The sequence below is a fragment of the Chiroxiphia lanceolata genome, chromosome 4 (genome assembly GCF_009829145.1).
Source record: "Chiroxiphia lanceolata isolate bChiLan1 chromosome 4, bChiLan1.pri, whole genome shotgun sequence".
Lineage (NCBI taxonomy): Eukaryota > Metazoa > Chordata > Aves > Passeriformes > Pipridae > Chiroxiphia > Chiroxiphia lanceolata.
In genome coordinates, this window is record NC_045640.1 from 54,483,076 (window position 1) to 54,508,318 (window position 25,243).

Here is a 25,243-nt window from a genome sequence, read left to right on the forward strand (position 1 = left end):
GGTGAGCCAAAGAATTAACAGGGGGATATGAAACGTGGTATAATATACATTTTAAGTGTATATTTTAACCAGCAAGTGAGTGTATTTTGCAGGCTCCTTGTGCTGATCCACAGAATATGGACAGGCTCTGTTACTTGCTTTTTCAAAACTAGCTAATACTTTGAGCTCTAAGGTGCACAGTTCAAACCTGGCTGACAATTATCACACATTGGTTCTGCAAAGCTGCCCAGTTTAGAGTCTGGCAGACAACGACACTGATAAAGATCTGAGCACGCACGACCTACCCTCCAGATGACTGTCTAACTTCATCTGAGACCAAATCAAGAGGGCATTCAGAGAAACAGGTCTTCACTGGAAAGGCAAAAATGACTCAAATATTTTATAAATCACAGGATGGTTTACGCCAGACTGACACACTGAATCACACTCTGAAGGGGACTAGGAGCTACCGTAAGGATCAGGTTTGAAGACCTCACATCAATTTGAACAGCTAAAGAGACGAAAAGTAATATTTTACATTTTATATAATATATATATTATATAAAAGCTACATTATCATTATATTTAATTATTATTTTTATATATATCTTTTATATTTTATATTAAAGATATATTTTTATCTTTATATATTTTTATCTTTCTACCTTTACTTTAGATAAAGTAGTGAGAGCTTCATCAGTGCAACTGGAATGCACTGATCTTCTATTACTCATACAGAAGAAATAATGGTTATTGGCTCCCATTTCAGTCTAACAGATGGACAAAGCAATTTAGATATTAATTGATTGTGAGTCAATTAATGGCCTTTCAGGGTTAGAAGCATTCAACAGAGTTTTCATGGCAGCTAGGAAATCAGCTATATTTTAAGGAAACCAAGGTAAGCTAATGCAGTCACTATATCTCTATTTTATGGTGGGAAGGAAGGAGGCAGAACAGTTCTGCCAATCAGGCAACACCACTTTGGAGGAAGAATTGGATTAGAAATTTGTCAGATCTTATCTGCACTATAAGCTAATCCTCTCTAGTTGTCATTTTATTTCAAAAAGACTCTCATCCCATGGCAGTCAACTGTATATTAGTTTTGCAGATGTTCAGAGAAGGCTTTTTGTAACACCTACATGAATCAGCCACCCTCAGTTATGTGGATAATATGTACTTTAACACACTGACTGTCTCTACCAAGGTGTACAAAATAGCTTTTTTTCATTACTGTGCTTTATTTTGTTGCCTCTTTTTTTTAATTTATTTACTCTGTTTGACTGGTTGAAGCAATTTACTCTCTATGGGAAGACATTTGTCTCTCAAGAGGAACTCAACAAGAGCTGTTTACAGTGAAGCTATAAAAGCAGAGAGGAAGGATAATCAGTAACCAAGATTACAACATTCAATTAAAATCACCGATATAACAACAGGAGAATATAAATAACTATCATAGCAATTTAAGAAAGAAGAACAAAGGAATAGCTGACACAAAGTGAAGAAGAAAAGAATTATTACAGTTTTAAAGATCATGGGAGGTCAACTCCTCAATTATTTGTTTTAGTTCAGAAAATAGCAGACCCAGCAAGTTCCCAAAGAAGAGAATATCAATTACCAAGTCACTGAAAGCCATGAAGAGTAATAGAAGGAAATTACAGGAAAGCATAACCAAACAGTTATTTGTACAACAGCAAATATTATGAGATTCTCATGAAGTGCATAATACATCTTCTACTCTGTATTTAATCACTAAAGTTCCTGTTCTCTTAAACACACTAGCAGTTTAACTACTGATTTCAATAAAAAATATTGGTCAAAGCTTATATATGTAGAGTTTTTTTCTTGTTTTATTATACTCCAAGATGAAGAATTCTATTGCATAGCTACCAAAATTCTGATACTGTAAATATTTGTATTGATAACAAGACACAGATCAATTATGTGACATATTGTCATGCATACATAATGAATGTATGGGCACTTTTTATCAACAAGTTTTAGTTTTATAAAAAAAATAATACATTACATCTTCTACTGCTGTCACTAAAGAGATAGACCTTGTTCCTATCTCGCAATTGCGCTATACTCTGGCAGAGGCTAGGAATCAACATCGTGTGAATATCTAGCAGTAATATATGTCATATTGGCCTTGCACACAAACCTCAATGAGTGTCTCCTTATACCACCAACACCACAGTAAATGATGTAAAAGTGTAGAGAACCATGATACAATTCCTAGGGTATATTGGTATCACTAGGCTTGTAACATCAGGCAGGCTTTTGCCTTTTCACATATGAGGCACAGCTGAGTGAAAGATGAGTATACCCATATGCTGCTTTTCCTGAGCTGCTGTTATTAGCAACCTTAATCAAAAAACAAAAGCAACATGAAGGCTAAAAGAAATGTGCCAGCTGAGCTCCAGCCTACTGATATTCAACCTTGCTTTTCAGTAACAGCAAGGTACAGCCTTAGTTCTAGAATTCATATCAATGCAAAGGACCTGCAGACAGCTGCCAGCTCCTGCTCTTTTAGATGTAGACCCTCTGTGTTGGGTTAGATTTCCCACAATGTTTTCTCTTCATTTTGGATACTAAAATAAATGACCTTAGTTATAGCAGGCACTGCATTCTTTCCCAAGAACCCCAACACTGCATCGCAAAACTGAATTTCACTGTACCTGAAAATATGAAACCAGAAAGGATTGCTTTAAGTTATAGTTCAGTAATGACAATATGATACAAATCCTTTGAAGCCAACTTATTCTACCAGTGGGACTTACTTTCCTCTTTCATTGTTTTGTAACTAAAATGTTATATCTTTGAATTTTCACCTTATGGTAAGCAAATGCATATAAAACCTAAACTAACTAAAAACTAAACTCTAATGTAAACTGAAATCTAAACGCTATTCATTGAGCCTAGGAAAAAAAAGCATAATTTTCACATCCAGTCATTTAGCCATCATCTGGATGGCCTATATGCAAGAGCATAAAAAGGCAAGGAACTGGACTAAGCAGTAAACCAAGGCTATATTTCAATTTGCAGCTATAAATTCTGTTCTTAATGCTGGTGAAAGACAGAAGATACATTTCATAACATGGTAAGTAACAACAATAAATTACAATGGAGTATGCTGAATAGGATTTATTCCACCACTAACAGTGGTGTAGAGAATGGACTTCAAAATGGCAATTATGCTCTACAGGAGGGCTAAAAACCTCAAACATTAAGGTGAGAAAGATGATCTTAAAGACTAGAGCATTCAGCTTACTTGTAAGAAAAACAAGCAGTCGTTAACTGAAAAATCTGATTTTAGCCTCTGAAGATCACCACTCCTAGATAAAATCCAGAATAATCAACACACAAACATATGATAAAATTATAGGAAAAAGAGACAAAAATAGCAGTAGGTAAGTTCATATGTCTGCTGCCAATTCTTCATTTTCATCACTGCCAACTCTTGCCTTCAGATACTTTAGAGTTGTATTTTATGCAAATAGGATTGTTTAAAAATTCCCAGAAATCATTAATAAACTTTCACAAAGACAATGCTAAAAAACTCAGAGGGAAATGATGCTGCATATCTGATGCATCATAAGCATCATGCATCAACATACGTGATTAAAAAATTACTTTTTTATTACTATTAGGACAACTGGCTACCAGCTACTACCACATTCAGCAGTGCCCAGAAAATTATGATGTACATACAAATGTGACAAATCATCAAGCCTAATGGAAAATGGAACAGGTTTCCCATGAAACCTGGATATTTCTCCAGACCATCACTGCTGAGTTCAAGTGACAAATCCTTGCTCATCCAATCTCTGTGTTGCCTTGACAAGAAGAAACTCTTCCAGTAGTAGAGTTTATTTGAAAACATAAAACTGAGAGTGGGTTTTACATGGTAAATGAATATTCTTTTACCATTGCAGAAAATATATGTATGTACACAAAGTAATGTCAGTTTTTATATCATATACACTATACACAGGTATGCAGACATATGTATGGCAGAAGAAGAAAAATCGAGCTTTCCTAAATCCCAACTTGATGCCTGTTCCTGAACGTACCTGGGACTGGCAGCCTATGGCACACATGCAAAAGGCAAACCAGTAGATCTTAAATGGAAGAGGATCAAAAGCTCAGCTTTACAACATTTTAAAGAGGCACCTGTGGCAAACAGTAACTAATAGCTCCAAATTCACCTGTGCTGTAAAGAGAGGCAAGGTACTACGTATCACATGCAAATTAGGGGAAGTAATAGAGGATAATGTCTTCTGCAGGGTTAATTATGTGGACCTGATACTTGTTTGGAGTCTTCCACATCTTCCTGGTATGTATGTTTGCTGTTCACACCTGAACAAAAATCACTGCTATCTTCTCCCACTGGAAACTTCAGATTTTTTACTGCAGGTTTCAGTGGAAGTGGCAAACAGGTGCCTTGGATTCTTAGCTCCTATTTCCAGCTGCATTCACTTCACCTCACATCTGTATAGCATGTGTTTGACTAAATACAGGAACGTTTTTCTTATCAATAAAAAGAAATAAAATAATAACCTACTTAATTTTTTCCTAACCTTCCTTAGTATATATATAAAACCTAATGATCAAAATATCACAAAATAAGGTTTAGGAAAAAAAAAAGGAAAAGAAAAAAGAAAAAAAGACTAAGCTTCCATGAACTTTAGGCACACAAATGCTGAATAAGCCTTTTGGAGAAGTTGAATAAACTTTCCTAATTCACAGTAAATAAGTTGCTTAAAGAAATAAGTCTGGTTAGAGCACTATCTAACATGAAAGCAAATCCCTGTCTTTAGAACTAAACAATCCATGATTTGCTTCATGATCAGATTTACTGATCTACTACCTCATAAATCAATAACTATTTCACTAAATGAAAAAATGAAAAAACTGTATTTTTTTCAAATAATTACATTTAAAATTAACTATTATTTTCAACAGAGAGACAATAATCAAATATAATAAAAAACAGGGCATTTGCCACCAGGAATAATCTTGTTTAACAGGATAAATGTTACTTCTCATTCTATTGACAGTAACCATTAAAAAAAGCATAGTGAATGTTCAATAACATGAGGTAATTTAAATTGCATTTGCTCCTTAAACATTCACTTTTCTTTTTTTTTCACTTGCCCACTACATGGCAAGAACTCTTCAGCACTTAATTTATAAGCTTTATTCAGTCTTCCCTGTTTATTTTAACATTTCATTTATAAAGAGTTCTTTTATTCATGAAAGTAGCAGTGTAGCTTCTTTTCATCAACGATAACTTTATTTTAGAACTGTTCCACAATAGGGGGGGGCAGACTGCCTGGGATAGAAAAAAGGACTTTATTTGCAAAATCATGTGTGGTAGATTATACTAACGCTGAAAGCTAGATAACTTTAATTTTCTTTGAAAATAAATACAGAGAAATAAAACAACACCTATAGAAGTAAGTACAATAAGCATGTCTGCATTCAGACAGGTCAACACATAGGAGTTGCTACAACTCTCAAATTTAGCAGCAGCTAGTTTTGTTGAATATACCTTTTAAATAATTATAAACCAGTTCTGTCATGCAGGCGTGAGCTTAACTTTAAATAGATGTTTAACAGCAAACATTTCCAATATCTCGAGCATGCTTGAAGTCTGGACATCGTGGGGTCCAGTAACTTCAAGTTTATTGCAGAGTGGAACCTTTGCAAATAAATAGTTATTATTTTCATTTACACAAACCATATAGTGTACAGTGAGTTGAAGAGTAGTACTCTCCAATCTTGGAACTGTCAGTGCTCATTGCATTGATGGCTTGAGATTGTCAAGCCCTCAAACAGCTTTGTTGGCTGATACAAATCACCAGTGCTCCAAATTTTTTTCCTAGATAAACGTCTGAATCTCAATGCTGCAGAAAAAAAATGTTCTCATCTCTTTCTGTAAGAGGCAACTACCCCTGCAACAGAAGCAAGAGAAGGGACCTCACAAGGGGCAGCAAGGTGTACGGTCATATCTGCTGAGTTTGCTGGGCTAGTAATCCCTCCATTGAGCGGCAGCTGGGGCAGCAGTGTCTTCAGCACGTAGACACTGAGCCTTCTAGAGCCTACCTGTCAAAAATCCAACAAAATCCCTGCCTGATGCTAAGGCTCTTCCACATGTGGCCTACTGGATTTTCAATGTGTGAAGTCTTCTGCTAGTTGACCTAGTTTTTTTCTATAACTAAAAAGATGAATTAGACCCTCCTTTGTAGTCCGTTATCAGCTCCTGAGTCTTTGGACAGAAGAACACATTCACATTTCTGAACACAGTTAATAAAGTAGTTTCCTTAGCTAAATAGAAATAAAACTGTATACAAAGATGTACTGACAGCATTTTGACCCAATTGAGGACACCTGGCTTGCAGCTTAAATTCTTTCTTCCCAAAGTCTTGCTTCCCAAACTTCCTTTGTTATCCCCAGAACCTCCATTGCAACCTGACTTTCCTGGCCTGCTTCTCCTCCTAATCAGCCTTCTCACACTTGACTTTAGAAGTCCTTTCTTTGCAAGGCGGGTTCAACACAGGGGTGTATTCTCTTTTCTCTTTTCTACTGTTATTTTGAGATGCCTTCACGACAGGGCTCACATGGTGATCGAGACTTTCTTGGCCCAACGAGTTCATGCGCTTTTGCTAAAGAACCAGGTGACTTTTTTATTTCTTTTTTCCATTTTTTTTTTCTGCCACTTGACCCTGGGTTTTTGTTGTCATGCTGAGCTGGCAAGGACATCTTATTTCTCTTACCTTATTTGGCTTTTCATATCCTGCAAGTTCATCACAGATCAGAAGAACACATGAGAAAAAAGAAAACAAAACACCCCAAAATATAAAGCAAAAAAAGTGACACGCAGTTCACATTAGTCACCAGGGCTAGCAGACAGCAAAGCAAGTTGTGGTTCTAACGTGGCTTTTAGTAATCACTAATGTTTCAGTGGCAATATTTTGGTTCACCTGTGGGACCTGAGTGATTACTTGAGGGTAGAGAAAAACTGCATTCTACTGAAAAAAACCTGAACAAGTCACCAGTATATCCCTGGCAAAGAATTTTCCAAGATGCTGCCACAAACTGATCTGGGGAGAGGTCCTAGTCTCTACTAGCTCCATACCTCCATACTCCTTAGCCCCAGTGAATGTCACTATTTCAGCAGATTTTTTTTCCTTCTGCTCTCCCATCCTCAGCTCAAAGCAACAAAGGACAATAGGAAATTCAGCTGCACCCTCCCTCTCACTTTACATGAATCCTTTAGCCAGTAAGGAGAGATGCCGTGATACTTGCTCCCAAGTCTTCCTGCCTTTCCATGTTGTATGGAAGGCAAATTAATACATAACAGTCTAACAGAAGGTGGGCTTTTATTTCCACAGTCAGAGAAGTGTGTGTACTTTTTAATCTCCATTTTATTGAGTACGTAAGCATAGATCTCATCTCTGCAAGCTCTAGAGATAGAAAAGCTGGAGAGAAAGAAAAATCTAACATAAAAAAGCAATACTGCTTTTTAAAAAAAAAAAAAGAATTCAATACAGAATTCCAAAGAGTCTGAACAAAGATGAATTCTACGCAAGCAAACTCCAGTTTACAGACTGCTTATTTACACAGCCCAGTGTCTGACTTCTTACCCTGGAATAGTTGTTACTTGCATAGTAATCAAGACCACGCTTACTACAGCTGTTGCAGAGTGAATGAACCCTCTTCTCAGCTAAACAATGAAGGAGTTCAGCCAAAACAGTCATCCAAGAAGGCACCAAGCAGTAGAGACTATGTGAGGTCTGGGGAGAGAAGCTGACAGCTGAATCCAACTAGGCAGCCAAAAGCATCTCCTGGGCAGAAAAGCCACAAAAACCCCAAAGGGCTTTTCTACATATGCAGTTTCTTCTGATTATCCTCATAAGGTTTACATGCTAAATCCACTAGGTTACACTAAATTTCCAAGCTAATCTACTCATGCACAAGGTATAGGCTTTGGAATAAGCATGCCCACACTTTGTTTGGGAATTTTGTAACCCTTTGGCAGTCCATAGGCTTTTTAGTTTGTTTGCCCATACAGTACAGCTGCTGGTTCAACTCAAAATAACAGTTTTTAATATCCATTGGCAAAGCTATTCCAGGAAATTTCTCCTTGTGCTAAGACTTAACACTGGAGCACAGTCATGTAGTTCATTCCTTGTCGCTAACAGAAATAAAATATAAGAGTAATCACACTATTTGAGTAACTCTTTGTATGAAGAGGCTCCTGCTGTCAGTTTACCAGGCACATACCATATTTCAAGTAAATGCCTTTATCGTAGCAAAAACCTGTAACATGGCACCTGATGTGAGACTCTCATTTTGAACCCCATTCACACACGAATATAATGATCTTTCCTAGTAGTCTTACAGATTGCAGAAAATAAGAAATATTGTGAGTCTCTCTTTTTTCAGGATTTTTTGTTGTTGGTGGTTTTGGAATTAATTTTTTTTTTTTTGAGGGACAAAGATTGTGGATTTGGTTTAGTTGTTTTTTTAACTTTTTTCTTTCAATTTTGAGGGTTTTGAGTGGCCAATGCCAAAGTGAGAACTCTAAAATAAGTTCTCTACTTTCTTGGCAAGATATATGTGACAACTTCAAAAGATGATGACAACTTTGTTACTATGCTCAAGGATGTAGAAATAAATTACAAAGAAAGTGTACATTTTTTTTTTTAAAGTATGTTACTCTGTAGGAACAATACAGGAGTTTTGTTTCACAAAGCTATTGTAGTTAGAGCCCTGAACCATGCTGCTTTCAAGCTGAAATGTGAAATACCTTTTAATGCCACTTGCCAAAATATAAAACACTTGTGACCTGGCTAATGAAAACAATGCAGAACAATGTAAACATGCCAACAAATTGTGTACATCTTATAAAGAGCTAGACATTTGGATAGAGCAGCAAACCTTTATTACTCAGAATTAGCAAGCTTCAGTGTGTAACAAGGACAGTGAAATGCCTAGCCAAAAAACACATGGGCAAAAAAAAATTTGAAAAAGAAACTTATAAACCCATCTTCTAACTAATGTTCTTAAAATTCACTTGAGACATGTGCAGAGGTAGTTTGTAAGCTTCAACTTCTGAAGACCAAGGTAACAGGGAAGTATTGAAGAAAAGTAATGCAAGTTACAAATAGATTCAAAGAGAACTTACTGAAGAAAGAAAGTGTGTTTCAATGGAACAGAAAACAAGTAGATTTTTAAGCGCTGGTTGATGATGAAGAACATACACTCATGTAAAAAACACATTTGAAACAGCACAGTGACGTGTATTAAGAATCATGCCACTGATTTAAAAAATTACACACCTCATAGTCAAATGTGATATATGAGTCTTCTGTCTCTAAATTCCAAAGAACTTTTTGAAAATCTGGTCCATATTGCTTGAAAACATGACTTTAGTCTATCATTTTGAATTCTTCATGCAAATCAAATCCTTCATCACCCTACTACTCCCAGTGGTAAATAAAAGATCATTATCAAACATTATTTTACATAAAAAACTAAATTCCAATTAGGTGAACAAATTTATCCACAAATATACATTATATATATCTAAATCATAATAAAAATTTCAGTTGTAAAGAATTTTTTAGTGAGGGACAGACACAATGAGAATGGAAATGGTAATAGAGGACCTAAGAGGTTCAAACAGAAGTCTGAAGACTAATTCTTCTGCATATTTCCTAAATGTTTTTGCTCATGCAGAAGGTGGTTATAGTGTTCTGTATGCACATTGATGAGCACAAAAAACCACCCTTGCATGCTGATCTTTAAAGAGAGAATATTTTAACTTCTAACTTGGGCTCTGCATTTTGGGTTTTTTGTTTGATTAATTTTATGAAGTCAAATAAACTGAATCTTTTGACAAACAGCTGCAGTCTTGGTCAGCAAAACAAGAAGATAACTTCTTGTTAAAACACATACCTCTGTCAGGAATGATTTGGCTGTCGAAGGGTTCATTATGAGAATAGCCCGTCTCAGGGTATCCCGGTAGCGGTTCAGTTCTTCTATTCGCATAGTGGCAAAGAGCCCCGTGATCATTTTATTGATGTTGTTTTCTACTTTCTGCAATGCTACATCCATTCCCTGTTGAGATACTTTGTCTAAAAACTCTTGTATTCCACGGATATCTGAAAAAATCAGAAGGCAAACAAGATGTTAACTGGTACGTGAAAAAAAAAGACACAAATAACTGATCACAACATCTCACAAGAAGTGTTTTGTCAGGTAGATCCCTACAGGCTTTCACTTAATATCCACTAGACCTCCTCCTGAGCTATGCTCATTGCATTTCTTTAAGTACTAAAACAGGAGAAAGATCACCTACTCTTCAAAAGAGCCACTAGATAACAAACTTAAAAATACTTCTAGCAACTTTCCTAATTTGGTGATTTAATCATCACACTTTCTTCTAATCTTTCTTGACTTCCACACTGAAATCCATATAGAGAAGTGAAGCCACGGTGACCATCACATACAGTGCTTCCTTCCAGTGAGGGTTGTTGGAGGGCAGCTGAGGAGGAGAAAAGCAGGAAGGACATGGTTTTCTTTTGTGAAACTCAAAAATATGTTATCCACCGCCGTGCTGTGTAGCTCATGTATCTAAGTGAAGCTTGGGCTGTTCACTCATCAAGAACTCTTAATGTTGTTCTAAATTTCACATCTATTTATTTCCTTCAAAAACAAAATAAAAGCCAGGTGTACAGTTGCAATGGTACTGCATGCTCTCATCTGAAAGTGCCTCTGCTGGCTGAATTTAACAACTTTTCCACAGCAAAATGTGCTAGGAGAGCTTTCTGGCTTAATCTTGAGTTAATCCTTCTTTAAAAACGACGTAGGAAGAATTGATCGGTAGAATGCTAACTGTTTTCACTACCTAGTTTAAAATACCTACAACATCTCCCAAACTTAAATGTCTGGGCACTCCTAACATTGTTATGCTGCTTCAAGCTGTTCCAAGACTTTGAAAGGACTTTTTCCAGCACTGAATTCCATAACAGTCAGCAAAAATCTTGATTTTTTTTTTTTCCTCTGCCGTTTTGAGAGTCTTTATCTAAAACCTCTAACTTTAGGCTTAAAATTTAAAATCATTCAATGACTTCAGAAGTCAGATCAGGGTCTTCCAGACCTCAGGAAAATTGCTTCTGCCTCACTGAGTCCTCACTGTCTGACCCCTACTCACCACTGCAGTTTCTCAATCTTTTTCCTGGAGCTAAGCCACTGCTTCCCTAATGTGACTCCTCCCTCTGGCAATCACTCTGATCTGCTGTCTCAGAGGACACTCAGCAGGACATCCTTCCTTCCTACTGGCATGCAAGCTTCCTGCACACCCAACTGATCTCATTTAAGGGAACAAGACATAGCCTTAGAGTCAACACAACGTACACTATGTGACAGAGACACTATGGGAAAAAAATAGAGAAAAAGGAAACCAGTAACTCAAAATAAACACGAATTTCTGAAGAAACATCTTTTTGAAAATAAAGGTTCCTCAGGTTTTGGAGGATGTTTGTGGTTAAAATCAACAGAAAATATTTCTCACATTAGGATACTAAATCTAGTCTCTCCTAGGTGCATAGTCTTAGATCCAATCTCTGAGGGATTGCAGTCACTGCTCTGCCTCCCTCTTTCATCCCAGGTGCTTTATCAGTTCCTCGTCCCAATCACTCATTTTCCAAGGGAATGGTCAGACTTGAAGTTACAGGTAGATTATGTGTCTTTCTTCATGAAACCTCTCATACTTGAGTAAACTTCCAATTAGACTTTCACAACTGCTTGGCTACTCAGATCTTTCATCCTGACAATAGGAAGACCTATTGTCTTCCCCTACTCCCTGCCCTTTTCTTAGGGGGGACGCAAAGTTGGGGAGACTCTAATCCTAACATGGGATGAGTAAATATGGGATGAAATCTCAAAAGCATTCATACTACTGGAAGCACCTTAGATACAGTTCACACACGATGCTAGAGGACAGCAAAAGGCTGGAAAATCAGACTGAAAGCAGACTGGAAGGATGCCTAAGCACGTCAGACTCTAAGCCCTGGAAGAGATGCCACATAAATAGTCATGAAGTCTACCAGGAAAGGGCTCTTGGCTGGCCCTTAACATGGTCTATTTTCAGGAGATACAAGTGACACCGTGCTCACACATTGTGATAGCAGCTGAGGGGAACTCCATGACAAGCCACAGGAAACAGTAGGACATGTAACTGTTTATCAGGACTGTGATAGCTACATTTTAATAGGGGTACACTGACAGGTGACAGCTTTCAGAGGAACTGAAGCCCATTTTAAGACCAGGGAAAATAATGAAAATCAATTCTTTGGAGAAAAATTTGTGAGGAAGTCTAAAATTTCTCTCCAAAACTGCCTAGACTGCAGCACCGTCCATAGCCATCCAGAGAGCAGTGCTACAAGCATCAGCTGTGGTCAGTCCTGCACATGTGAGGCGAACATGCCCAGGGGTCTGGGCTGCAGGGGAGAATTATGTAACTCCCCCCAAAGCAAAGCACCAGCTACATGACAGATACACATGTGTGATGCACCCTTGAGAAGATTATGGAGGATGTGGATTTAATATGGGAACATGTGGATTTAATATGGGAACTACAACGGTGAAAATATAAGATCAGTGTGACTAAAGGGTAGCTAATGACCACAGCAGACAGACAGTAAATGGTCCAAAGGTAGCCTAGGAAGAATAATCCAGCACCCAGACCTGATGGACCTTCAGGGAAAAGCTCACAATACCTGAGATAGGAATCTTTATGCTGACATTGCTGGGAAAACTGTACCAAAATTCAAGCATTCCTCTTTTCCAGTTCTAAGGAATACTCTTTTTACTGAGCTATACATTTGAGGATTTGATGGGGTCCAACATACCCCAAAGTTTAAAGGTTCTGACAAACATGGGTCATTTTAGCATTTTACTTCAGGTTATGGCAAAATAAAATAGAGAAGTTCTGGGCTGCACAGAAGTCCAGCAGCCCTATCAAGAAGATCTGAGGCTTAGACACTCACATTGCTTATTTTTGGCCACAAACAGTAGCATAAGGAAAACAAAGTTCAGTCTGCATAGTAGACAAAATTTGCTGCCTGCATCACCAGCAGATATGTACTAACTAGAGAATATTACAGACAGCCATCCTCCTCCAGCACCAGAATACTGAGATGCTTCAAATTATAAAGAAGTAGTCATGCAATAGCTTACAATCAAACAGTACACAAAAACAATTCAACAGAGTTAGTCCTAGAAGTCAGACTGTCACAATCAGCAAGTTGGGTCTCCTGTCTAGACCTCTAAAATACCATGAACTGGAAAGAAATGGTATTTTAAGCATTTAGGCTATTTTAGACATTCATCACCAAAACCTCATTCTCTAGACACTGTCAAAATATCAGTATTACTAAACACTTGTAGGATAGTTTAACCATGAACAAAATACATGCATACCCTAAAAATAAAGTTCCATAAGAGAATCAGATACTAATTACTGCTTCTATTTAATATCTAAATCAGGAAAATTAGATTCAATCTAATCAGAGATGTTAGAATTTTTCTGGTGCTTTAAATACCAACAAGATTATTTGAAGTGCTACAAATATGCTTAGTTTTATGCAAATGACAAAATAACTTCTTTCTACTTTAACCCCTTCCTTCTAAAATTCCTGAGGCTCACCCACTGAGGATTACTGAACATGCAGACAAATTAAATAAAAAATGGGTGAAAGTGACCAGCTGAACTCAAAATTACTGAAACACAAGGAACACATGTAGATGGGATCTAGATACACTATCAAACTATCAGGGAGAAAACTTACTCAGGCTAGGAAAGCCTTTTTAAAACTCAAATTCTATTTCATAAATTCTTATATTCTTCTCTGACACCAGAAAAAAGTAAGCAGGAACCACTAAACGAAGACCTTTTTCAAAACAAGAACATAATTTCACTTGACTTGAATTTATAGACACACTGCAGTTATTGACTGATACTCTCCATAATCAGTGTTGACCCAGAAGCCATATTATGGGATCAAATGGCTTTCCTTGCCATGAATATCTGCAAATATAAACAATGAAACAATTATATTGAAACCTCACTAAATGATGGGACATAAAGGAGAGAGGTCCAGTATTACTCTATAGCTCTACATTTATTAGGTGACCATGCCAACAGTATTGTATCTGTGTGATACGTTTTTAGGAAAACACCACCATTCTAATGGTAAAGATACCAGATCAGGATTCGTAAAACTTCTTCACTACTTCTGTCTTTGGCATTGATACAACACAAAAATATGGACAGGAAATAAATATAGATTCCGCTTATACCTCAACTTACCCACTACAAGAATGGAGATATTGGTGATGCTCACCTGCTGCTATGAAACAGCAGAGAACACATAAAAACACCCTGCAATTTGAATGCTATTTAAATCATGATGGTACTTGCAATATTTCAGCAGCAAGTCACGAGCAATGATCATATTCAAAGCGTATGCCAAAGAACAGATGTTGCCACTGAATGGGCAGCATTATCTTTCCTGCGTGGATTGTCTGAAAGTGGCACATATCCACACTGAACTGTGGAATCATCTTTCTAATAGATAAACTCCTTCTGCAGAAAAATCTGGCAAGCAACCTGTGGTACAGATGGCTTTGCTGTGGAGACACAGGACTGTTCATGTCTGGAACACAGGTGTTTCACGCCCTGAATTTGCTAGCCAACCCGTTGCCCAGCCAGAAGTCCCATTTCTATTTTCTATTTAGATCAGATGAGTCACAGTTATTGCCAGAAATGCAGAAGAGTTTCCCATTATCACCAGTATTGATTATCCTCCTTAGTGATGAAAGCCCAAGTTACCACACAGAGACAGACCAATGCTAAAGTTGCTATCTCCTCTTCCAGCTCAGTGTCACTACAGTGCTACATTTCCTGTTTTTCACTGTACAGCTATCACTTCCAGTGTACACGTGTGAACAAAAACAGAGTACCCCTCCGCAGTCAGCATCACCCATAGCGTTAAATCAGGCTGGAAATCTAAAAGAAACACTACCAAACATTCTCTTTATAACCAAAACTGTGTTCAGTTTAGGAGATTGTGAGGTTGGTCTGGAAACACTAATAAACAAAGAACAAGGCAAGCAAAATTTATCAAGGACTGTGCTGGAAATGACCTTCCTTTTATATCCATGCATAACCATGCCACCACAAGGCAGAGGTCTATAGGAAGGTCTCATGGTCTGCACCGCTGCTGCGCAGAAGGTCCAACACTGGGCACACCGGACCGGCTGCAGCCACAGCTGAGGTGCATGTGCAAAGCTTCCTGTATAGGGGAGCACAAAGCCCACAGCCTCTGACGCTCTGACTGATGTATTCAAATGCAGGTACTCATCATAACACTACTCAAGCTGAGATCTGAATGCAAGTGACAGCTTCACCAAACATCATCACCGTGTCAGTTGCTGTGGACTCTGACCTAAGAAAGAATTTAGGAAATGAAGTATAAGTCAAATTAGGCGCAAGCACCTAAACTCACACAACATCTTTTCATTTGATAGTGAAAAAAGCACAAGAAACAGGTATCTTAAATGCTGTTGCAGAGCATACTCAGAGTAAAGTGCCCTTCACAGACTACACGTCTAAATCTTCTTATATTACCCACCTGGCGGGAGCACTCAGACCTCACCTAACATAAACAGCAAGCACAATTTAATGGAAAGCTCAGCAGGTGTGTGGCAGAAAACTCACACAGTCAAGTGATAGGGAAAAGGAGCCAGTATTTTCAGGAGATCACGACCACTTAAAATCTGCAGCTTTCTTCCACATCTGATTACAGGAGAAATTGGGTCTTTGCTCTCTTTTCATTAAGGTTTCTACACTGTATATGTGATAAACTTGGATCAAGAAGATTCTTGACTTCCATTGCATGATCTTAACATTAAAAAAAAGTTAAATGTGGAAAGGGACCTGGGGGTCCCGGTCAATGACAAGTTGAATATGAGTCAGCAGTGCCCTGGCAGCCAGGAGGGCCAACCATGTCTGGGAGGGCACCAGGCAAAGCATCGCCAGCTGGTCAAGGGACCTGATTGTCCTGCTCTGCTCTGCACTGGTGTGGCCTTCTCTGTGCAGTTTTAGGTGCCACAATATAAGAAAGATATAAAGCTATTAAAGAGCATACAAAGGAGGGCTACAAAGATAGTGAAGGGCCTTGAGGGGAAGGCATACAAGGAGTGGCTGAGGTCACTTGGTTTGTTCAGCCTGGAGGAGATTGAGGGGAGACTTCATTGCACTCTGCAGCTTCCTCACAGATGGAAGCGAAAATACAAGTACTGATGTCTTCTCTCTTGTGACCAGTGACAGCATTAAGCTGTGTTAGTGGAGGTTTAGATTTGATATTAGGAAAAGGTTCTTCATCCATAAGGTTATTGGGTACTGGAAGAGGCTCCTCAGAGAAGTGGTCCAAACACCAAGATGGCCAGAATTCAAACAGTGTTTGGACAACACTCTCAGGTACATGGTGTGATTCTCTGGGCTGTCCTGTGCAGGGCCAGGAGTGGGACTTTCATGATCCTTGTGGATCCCTTTCAACTCAGGATATTCTATGATTCTTCCACAAGGGTTTTTTTTGATCACTGGACCAGATGCTTGTCTCACTTCTTTGTTCCCTCTGATGCCACATAATTTTCCTTTGCCATCTCTGTTTCTATACAGAGGGAGCAGGTCCCTTCCCATCTTGGGGAAAATCTAATGATCCTAGAACAAAATATGCTGGTTTTCAGGCATCTCATGCCAGGATGCATATGCAGTGAAGATTTGATAAGCTGTACAAAATGAACAACAAACAATAAACTTACATGCTAAGTACCTCTTATACCCTTATTAAAAATGAAAAATCTCCAAATAGATGTAAAGTTCCTAAAAAAATTTCAGACCACAATATAATCAGGAGAAGAGAAAGATGGTACTATTCATGAATGATAATAAATTAAGCCATTCACCTCTGTCATTGTATTCCACCTAAATTACAAGGCACTCACTCTGCACTTTTGTTATCTCAAACCTGGTTTACAGTCATTAGCTCATCCTTCCTCTGATGCCATTTGAGATCTGAGAACATTTTCTTCAGAGTATCTAGCTGATAAATACCAACTGATTCAGCTGTGGTAGCAAAGGTGAATGCAATGCCATAAATATTCACTGGCTGATTTACACAAAAGACCATTTTATCTGTACAGTTGATGAGAAAAGCCATTGTATAACAAATAACACTTCAAATTCTTATCAAGATAGCTTTACAGGTCTAGCACAGTGATTCTTCCTTACATGGTGATGGTTAACATGACAGTAACTATTAACTGTAGAAATGCACTGTACACAAGGCAGATGAGCAGCTTCAGCTGGTCTCTGATGGTGCCACTGCTCTGTATAAAGACTTGAGCAAACTGTTTGCATTCCTGTGCACATGTTGATATCTATTAACATGGTTAAGATCTAGACTGAGGAAAACAACAATTTTGCATGGTGATTCAATAACTGTACTTCATTTTACTTTTGCAGCAGTGGGATTCCCTCTCATTAGTCAGCCTATATGTCATTTGGTGAACTTCCAAATTAAAACAAACAAATTAAAAGAAAAACAAAAAGACAAAAACCCAACTTGATAGCTCTTTCATATTGTCATTTGGGGACTGAGAGGGACCAGTTATGTGAGCTATTTCAGCTGGATGATCTAGCTTCAGAGAATATAGCAGTAGTTCAAACTCATTAGAAGTAAATCAAGTTCAAATGTTTAATTATATACAAAATCTCATATTATAAGAATTTCTAGAACCTAACAAGTGGGGATGGTATTTCTTTAGGAAAACTGAAAATTTGTAAATGGTAAGAATGACTGAGTTTTTGCCCCGTGTTTGCAATTTTCAAAAATTTCACACACAAAAAAAAAGACAACAAATTTTCGCAAATTTCTTAGTATCAGGAAAAGTATCAGAAAAAGAAAAAATATACTTGTACACTTTTTTTCTTTTTTGAAGATATTTCCATTTCCAACTGCATTATCAGCAAGTAACTTCAATTTTTGTTGTTTGATATGAACTATTTTGGTACTAGTGCAATGTCTATTTAGTCCTTGATTTAAATGTTCATTGAAATGTCATTTATATTAACTACTTTTTGTTTCATACCATACATCAATTATTAAAAATTATCCTGTAAATACGCAAAATATCAATGTTGAGGAAGAGATATCAACATTTGCAGTTTTCAAATCCTACTAGACTTCAGTTTCTAACTTTACTGATGATTGGCACAAGATGTTTCCTTTGAGTTTCTTTTTTTTTTTTAAACTGGAAAGAAAGAGGAAAAAAGCAAAGGATAAAAAAGATAAATAAAAACGAAGCTACAACCAATCCTTCAGAGTATCAGCTGTTACCTTAGCTTCTCAAAAATAGAAAGGAAGTCAGACTGTGATCACCCCTCAGTCATGGAGGCTGACATGGCAATATTCTATAATCATGTACTTTTGACTGTGTAATCTGCTTTCTACCTCTTCATTCAATTTCCTTTTAACTACAGTTTGCATTAGAGATTTCCAAAAGGCTTCTAGGAGTTGTCTTTGAGAAAAACAGCCTCCTGCAAAGAAATAAATTTTCCCTGCCTAGTACCTTCAAATTATGCCAAACTTGAAAAATTGCACTTCAATCCTATACAACTCTTCATCAGAGATTTATACCTCTGCGTAGATAAATGCCTTTATTTAATAAGAAGTGTGTATATATACACACTATATTTCTGTTTGTATGACACACCAACTCTACCTGTTGGTTCTCATAAGCAACCCTTTGAAGCAGATGGGGTAAGGAACAGCAAAGTGACTGTTCTTGCAAACTTCTTGGTGATAAACCAAGTGTGACTATATGACAGGCGAGAAAGTTGGAGCTGTTCAGCCTGGAGAAGAGAAGGTTGAGTGGAGACCTCATAGCAACCTTCCCATCATCTGAAGGGGGCTCACAAGGAATCCAGAGGGGTACTCTTCATCAGAAACTGTAGTGACAGGACAAGGAGTAATTGGTTCAAAACAAAAGAGGGGAAATTTAGGTTAGATATACTATAACGGTGGTGAGGCAGTGGCACAGGTTGCCCAGAGAAGCTGTGGATGCCCCATCCCTGGAAGTATTCAAGGTCAGGTTGGATGGAGCTCTGAACAACCTGGTCTAGTGGGAGGTGTCCCTATCCATGACAGGGGCATTGGAACTAGATTATCATTAATGTCCCTTCCAACCCAAACCATTCTATGTATTCTGTTCTACAATTTGATATGTGTTATAAACTCCCTTAAGACAAATTGTTCCCTGACTGTGCATCAGTCTCTTCCTAAATAACACTTTTCAGTTGATTAAAAGTTTACAGTATAGAAACAAGAATATTTTACGAGTGAACTAGGCCTGTGAAGAACATAACCTACAAACCTAAGATTTATGAACTCTGCAATAAATATTTTCCAGCTTTTTCCTGTCTTTCTGTTTGCTCTTTTTCTTGACTGGTGTTAAAACTCTCCAAGAGAAGTTTTCTTTTCAATTTATAATACTACCTGACATTTACAGTGTTATTATACCTAATTCATCCCTTTTTTTCCCAATGGTGATATAATTTCTTCAATTCAAAATGCAAAAAGTACTTTGCACAGTAGTTTCCTCATTTGATTACTGTTCAGTTATTTAGCTGCCAAAATATCAATTTACAAAGTCAATTTTGATACTTCTCAGAAGATAAAACAATGTGTTGAGAATTGAAAAATATTTAGCAAACATTAGTAGATATCAGTACAAGCTTCAGGAATTCAAATATTCTTAAAATAAATCACTTTTCTTCCGATGTTTGCAGACTGCATATACAAATGCAATCTTGTACCTCTGCAAAACCTCAAGATAGTACCTCATTTACAGTTTACTGACCATACAGATAATACGGGAACACCCACAGTTTTATTTTGACCTCAGCTTACTAAGACAATGCAGATTTGTCAGGCCAAGCCTTTGAATGCTTTATCCATTCCATCCTTAAAGACTGCAAAATAAGGGAGCCACAAACATTCTCTTGCCTTTCTACATATTCACTTATAGCTCCTCGAATACATTTCTCCAACCATTATACAGCTGAAAAGGAAAAGCATGTCCATTGTTCCACTAGAGAAATTTTATAGAATAATTCATAAGTTATCTCAGAAGCAGAATAATTTCAGGGTCAACCAAAATATATACTCAATTTCCAGTGGTAATGTCAATCAGCAAAAGCAAGTTGTTACAGAAGTTCTCACAAACAGCTGCTAACTTGCAATATAATTAGCTGACACAGTAAAGTTACACAGACAAAAAATACATGTGCCTTTCTTTATCTGAATGACATAATAAATACTAATGGGGAAAAAAAGTTCAATAATAAGCTTGAATTAATTATATGTTTATTGAGGCATAGTGAAGTAAATGAGTATGGGAAGTTGGCAAAGTGCCAGATGAGTAATAAACAGTTTTAAGACTGTCTGGAGACAGACTTGAGAATATTATAGTCATCAGGCAGCTGAAAACAGCCTCAGGGTAATTATAACCATTTGTAATCGATTAAAGAGAACACGATTCTTTTATGAGCCTTTATCAAACTTGTATTAAAACTTTACATGATTTGAAACTGTTATGGTTTCAAGCCCATTTATGCCAGTGGTCATCATATATTTATTTCTGGAAAATATGTGCGCAGGAAAGTGTCAACAGGATTACTTACTCTATATGGGTTTTGAACAAAGTGCTAGAAATCCAGGGCCCATATGAACAGATGGGCATCATCTCAGAATATCACTCCTCTTGCTTTTTGCAAGCAGCTCAGCCTTTCAAGTTCCAGGTATAATCCCTTTTTTCATGGGATCTTTAAAGAACAGCACTCCAATTCTATAGCATTACACTCAATTTGTTTGAAAACCACCACCTTCCTGGGGTGGGAAGCTTCCTGGCTGAGCTCCTTGGCATTATAGATGTCACTGCTCTCCTTCTTGATATTCTATTTTATTTTATGTCTTCCTCCAACATCTTCTCTCAGACTGAGCTTGAGATATCTTTTTAGAGACGAGGTAACTCACACCACTGCCTTCACCCTTTCCTGATGCAGAAATAATTGGAAACCCTGTATATGATGAATCACAGAATCACAGAATATTCTGAGTTGGAAGGGACCCACAAGGGTCATCAAGTCCAACTCATAAGTGAATGGCCTCTATGGGGATCAAACTCACAACCTTGGCATTATTAGCACTGTGCTCTAACCGATCACTGCCAGTACAACCACACCCTCTGCATCCGCTTCTCAGAATGAGCAAGAGGGCAGATCCATGAGGAAGTTTCTTCAAGACAGATGACCACTAAACTCTTTCTTACTGCTAAGCTCCCTTCCATTCCAGCCAAGTCTTTTCAATTACTTCTTCAACCTCTGTTTGCTATGGGAATGCCTCCTTTAGCCTCACAGAACAAATCCCCTTCTTAGCCTTCATGCTTGCTTTGTTTCTCTTCTTTACAAAGGTTAAAACTAAATTACCACCTAAGGGAATGGCAAATATCCATTGCCAAATATCCGTATTATAAGTAGGAAGGTCAAAAAACCGTAAGCAAAGATATCTTAGTCCTGGAATCAGTAAATACTGCATAAATCTCCAGTGATGGCTGTATATCAAAGACACACTGTGACGAAAGACACAGGGTTAAGGCCAGAAATTTGGACAAAGAAGAGGTGTTAAGAAATTGGTTTTTAATATAAAATACATAAGGGTTTAAAAATGCTACTACTATCACTATAAAATAGAATAAGGATTAAGATAAAATTAATTCTCCAGAAAAAAACCTCATTCCCTCAACCTTTCAAGAGAAAAAGTGCAGAATCTTTTTATCTGCTTTAGCAGCAACAAAACATGAAAAATAAATGTTTTCAAACAGCTAGACTTTCTGTCTTTCATCTTAGAAAAGCAGAGATACCTACAATGTAAATTGCACAAAATTCACAACTATGTTCTTGCAATGATTGACTGGTTTCTTCATAAAGAATTTACTACTACAGAAAAGTATCTACATATTCCTGGAAAACAGAGTGAACTGTAAACTGCCTGAAGAGTAAAACATGAATTACAAAAGCTTACCCCTTGTTGATACATCACAGAGATAAAAACCAACAATATGCTGGGATTCTAGGTCAATCACATTGCTTATATAGCCTGGGCTCACACATTCCAATCACAAATTACTATTTCATTCTGTGATTAATGTTCAAGGGTCTTTTTCATGTTAGTTTTTGGGTACCTACCATTGTTAAGTGCCAGACTGTGGATGAGGTAGGATTTGCTGTTTCAACCTGCATTTTGCTTGCTTTGAACTTGAAACCCTAAAGGTGTAATAACTTGGCAAAGCTTGCTCAAAATGTTTACAGATGTCAGTGTCTCTCTCTACAAATCTAAACTTTGCAATTTCCAAAGGTATAAGTTATACATTTATAGTGTCCAGTCTGAAAATGCCTTCACTGAAAGGGTGATGATGGTCCTAGGGATGAGTTCAGTGATGTAGTGGAGGAATTTCCCACTCTCTACTTGTATATCTACTTGTAAGGAGATGCACAGATACGTTCTGCACAGTGATCCTACAGATTAAGCTGAGCAGTCAAGAATGAAATGAGTAGGAGCTAATTTGGCTGCTTAAATGAAGTAAATTTGGCTTGTACGTAGTGTGTGGATAGAAATTTTAATAGCAGTTTGAGAAAGGCATCAGTCTACTGCATAATTTTGCTACATTTCATGCCACCTACTCTTTATCTCTGCAAGAAGACTGTCTTTAATGGCATTTGAAGAAGTGCAGAAGCGTTCTTGAATGCTTTTAATATCTTCATATTAAATTTTCTTAAACAAAATCAGATTTCATATTCTGGGCAGGCCTTAACTTGTTTTACCTGAAGGAACAAAACACACCATCCAAGGGAACTAATTGAACTGAGACTTTGATCTAGGTCATCCCAGCAGAGAGTAAGGATGAGGGAAAAGAAGACTCATTCTGATTTTCAGAAGTTCATCTGAATTTATACACTAAAGGTAAAGATACAACTGTACTAAACAAAATACAAATAAACATTACCTAAGCCTGCTCAAGTTCCCTTTTCTTACATCTCACTCATTAATTGTTACTGTGTGTCAGCCTTACATTTGCTACTGGCAAGGCTCTAAAGATTGCAGATTTACTAAAGTCTTCACTCAGATTAACTAAATCAACAGTAGCAAAATATTTTTTTTTCTATTATCAAGGTGTCTTTTGTTCTGTGTTAGAATAGTCAGTCTACCTATAATTTTACTTGGGAAAAAAAATCAATTAAAAACTTAGATGTCAATTATTTCAGAAATGCATTTCTATCTAATTTCTTCAGCATCAAGATGGTTACAACTTCATGAAAGAACTGCTTCCTTCAAAGACTTAGCTTTTTTTGTTGGTGAAGAACCTTTAAGTAGCTTGGAATTTTCTAACATTTAGAAAGTAAAATAGTAGTATTAAATTGTTAAAACTGAATATACTAACCTACTTTATTCAAAATAAGAATTTGAGAGTTTTTATGAGGGATAACATTGGGGAAATACCTTTGGGCCTGAAGAAAGACACATTTCTATTATAAAAAACTCTGATAATGACAGGAATCTATGATAGATTGCAAGATAAAAATCAAAAGCAATTCAATTGATAGGATTAAAAAATTATGATATTGATAAATTGACACATAAATGGTTGCAGCCTATACTAAAGGTGCAAGGCAAATAGTTTAGCACAGTGTGTATTTTGGACAAGATCCTAATTTTACTGTAGGAAAATTTATTTTTAATACAAAAGGCCCATTTTCTTTCACAGAGCAAAATTATTACTGGAAATAATTTCAGTAATACAACTAAAATATTTTGATTTAAATCACTAAATTAAATCACTATACAAAGTAATTTATCAGAAAGGAAGGTACTGGAATTCTGGTGGTTGCTGGAACTAGTTGGTCCACCAGTGCTTTCATGTTTTCTAACTTAAAAAAAAAATGGCAGCAATGAGAAAAAAGTAAAGGATTAACACATACCAGAATCTATATTCCATTACTTCTCAAGTATCATCAACTGCTACGGAAACATCACTTCAAGCTGTGATACACACCTTGAGAAGGAATGATCACCACATATAAAAAATACCACCAGGGAAAGAAATTGTTATTTGCATGAGTTTCAGTTTTGCAGAAGGATGTGCAAAACATATCAATAATTTCTTCCTAATATGAAATTAATTCTAATTTAAGTATTGAACTCCTATCTACTTCAGTGTTTAATACCAAATGTTATATTAAAATATCTAATATTCACTACTGTAAGCAGTTAAACTGAGCAAAGCTTCCAACAAGATTTTTATTTTACGTCTGTATGAGCTGAGAAAAAAAATAAATCTCACACTGCAGCAGATCGTCTCAAGAAAGTTGAGGAATGGGACTAGGATCTTCCAGAGGAAATTGCAACCACCCGTGGCTGCACTGACACTGGACTGGATGGATTACCCCTGGACTTCCACCCCATATCTGCATTAGCAGTTTTGACTCTTTACTAAAACAGGCATGGAAGCTAATGTTAATGTTCCCTTCCTCAGGTTCTTCTGGGATTCTTGGGCCAACTCTCTTTTATAAAATCCAAACTGATGTTGGAATTTTTGTTTTATTTTTAAAAATATTTCACATCTACAGATCCTTCTAAAGAATGGCTTTCTCAAACATCACAGAATCACAGAATATTTAGAGTCGGATGGGATTTCAGGATGTCACATTGTCCAACCTGCTGCTCAAAGCATAGTGAATACTGAATTCAGACTTCACTCTGTAATCCATTAAAAAGTGATTCCAGCTCCTCTTTTCATGCCATTAATTTCTTTGCCCCTCCCTCTGTGCAAGTTCCTCTTCCGTCAACAGAGAACCCAAGAAGAGAAAACATACAGTGCTAACATATGGGAAATGCATTTGGTTTATCAATAAAATAGCAGGAAAAGTGGAGGAAGTGACATAATTAGTTACTATTCATAAAAATCTGGCAAAATTGCTCTCTAGGGGATGCTAAGAAAATAATGTCATCACGCGTACAAGAAAAACACGTGTTGTCATAGATCAAAAGCTGAGTAAAAGAATTACAAA

General features: G+C 37.1%; 1 protein-coding gene across 2 annotated transcripts in view; it reads right to left on the reverse strand.

Moving 5' to 3' along the window:
* GRID2 (glutamate ionotropic receptor delta type subunit 2) overlaps positions 1-25,243 on the reverse strand; it is a 695,515-nt gene that overhangs the window by 261,892 nt on the left and 408,380 nt on the right. For both annotated transcript variants that reach the window (XM_032686347.1, XM_032686346.1), the window contains one exon: positions 9,946-10,151. In XM_032686347.1, the coding sequence (XP_032542238.1) occupies positions 9,946-10,151 (206 nt within the window). The remainder of the gene's footprint in view (positions 1-9,945; positions 10,152-25,243) is intronic.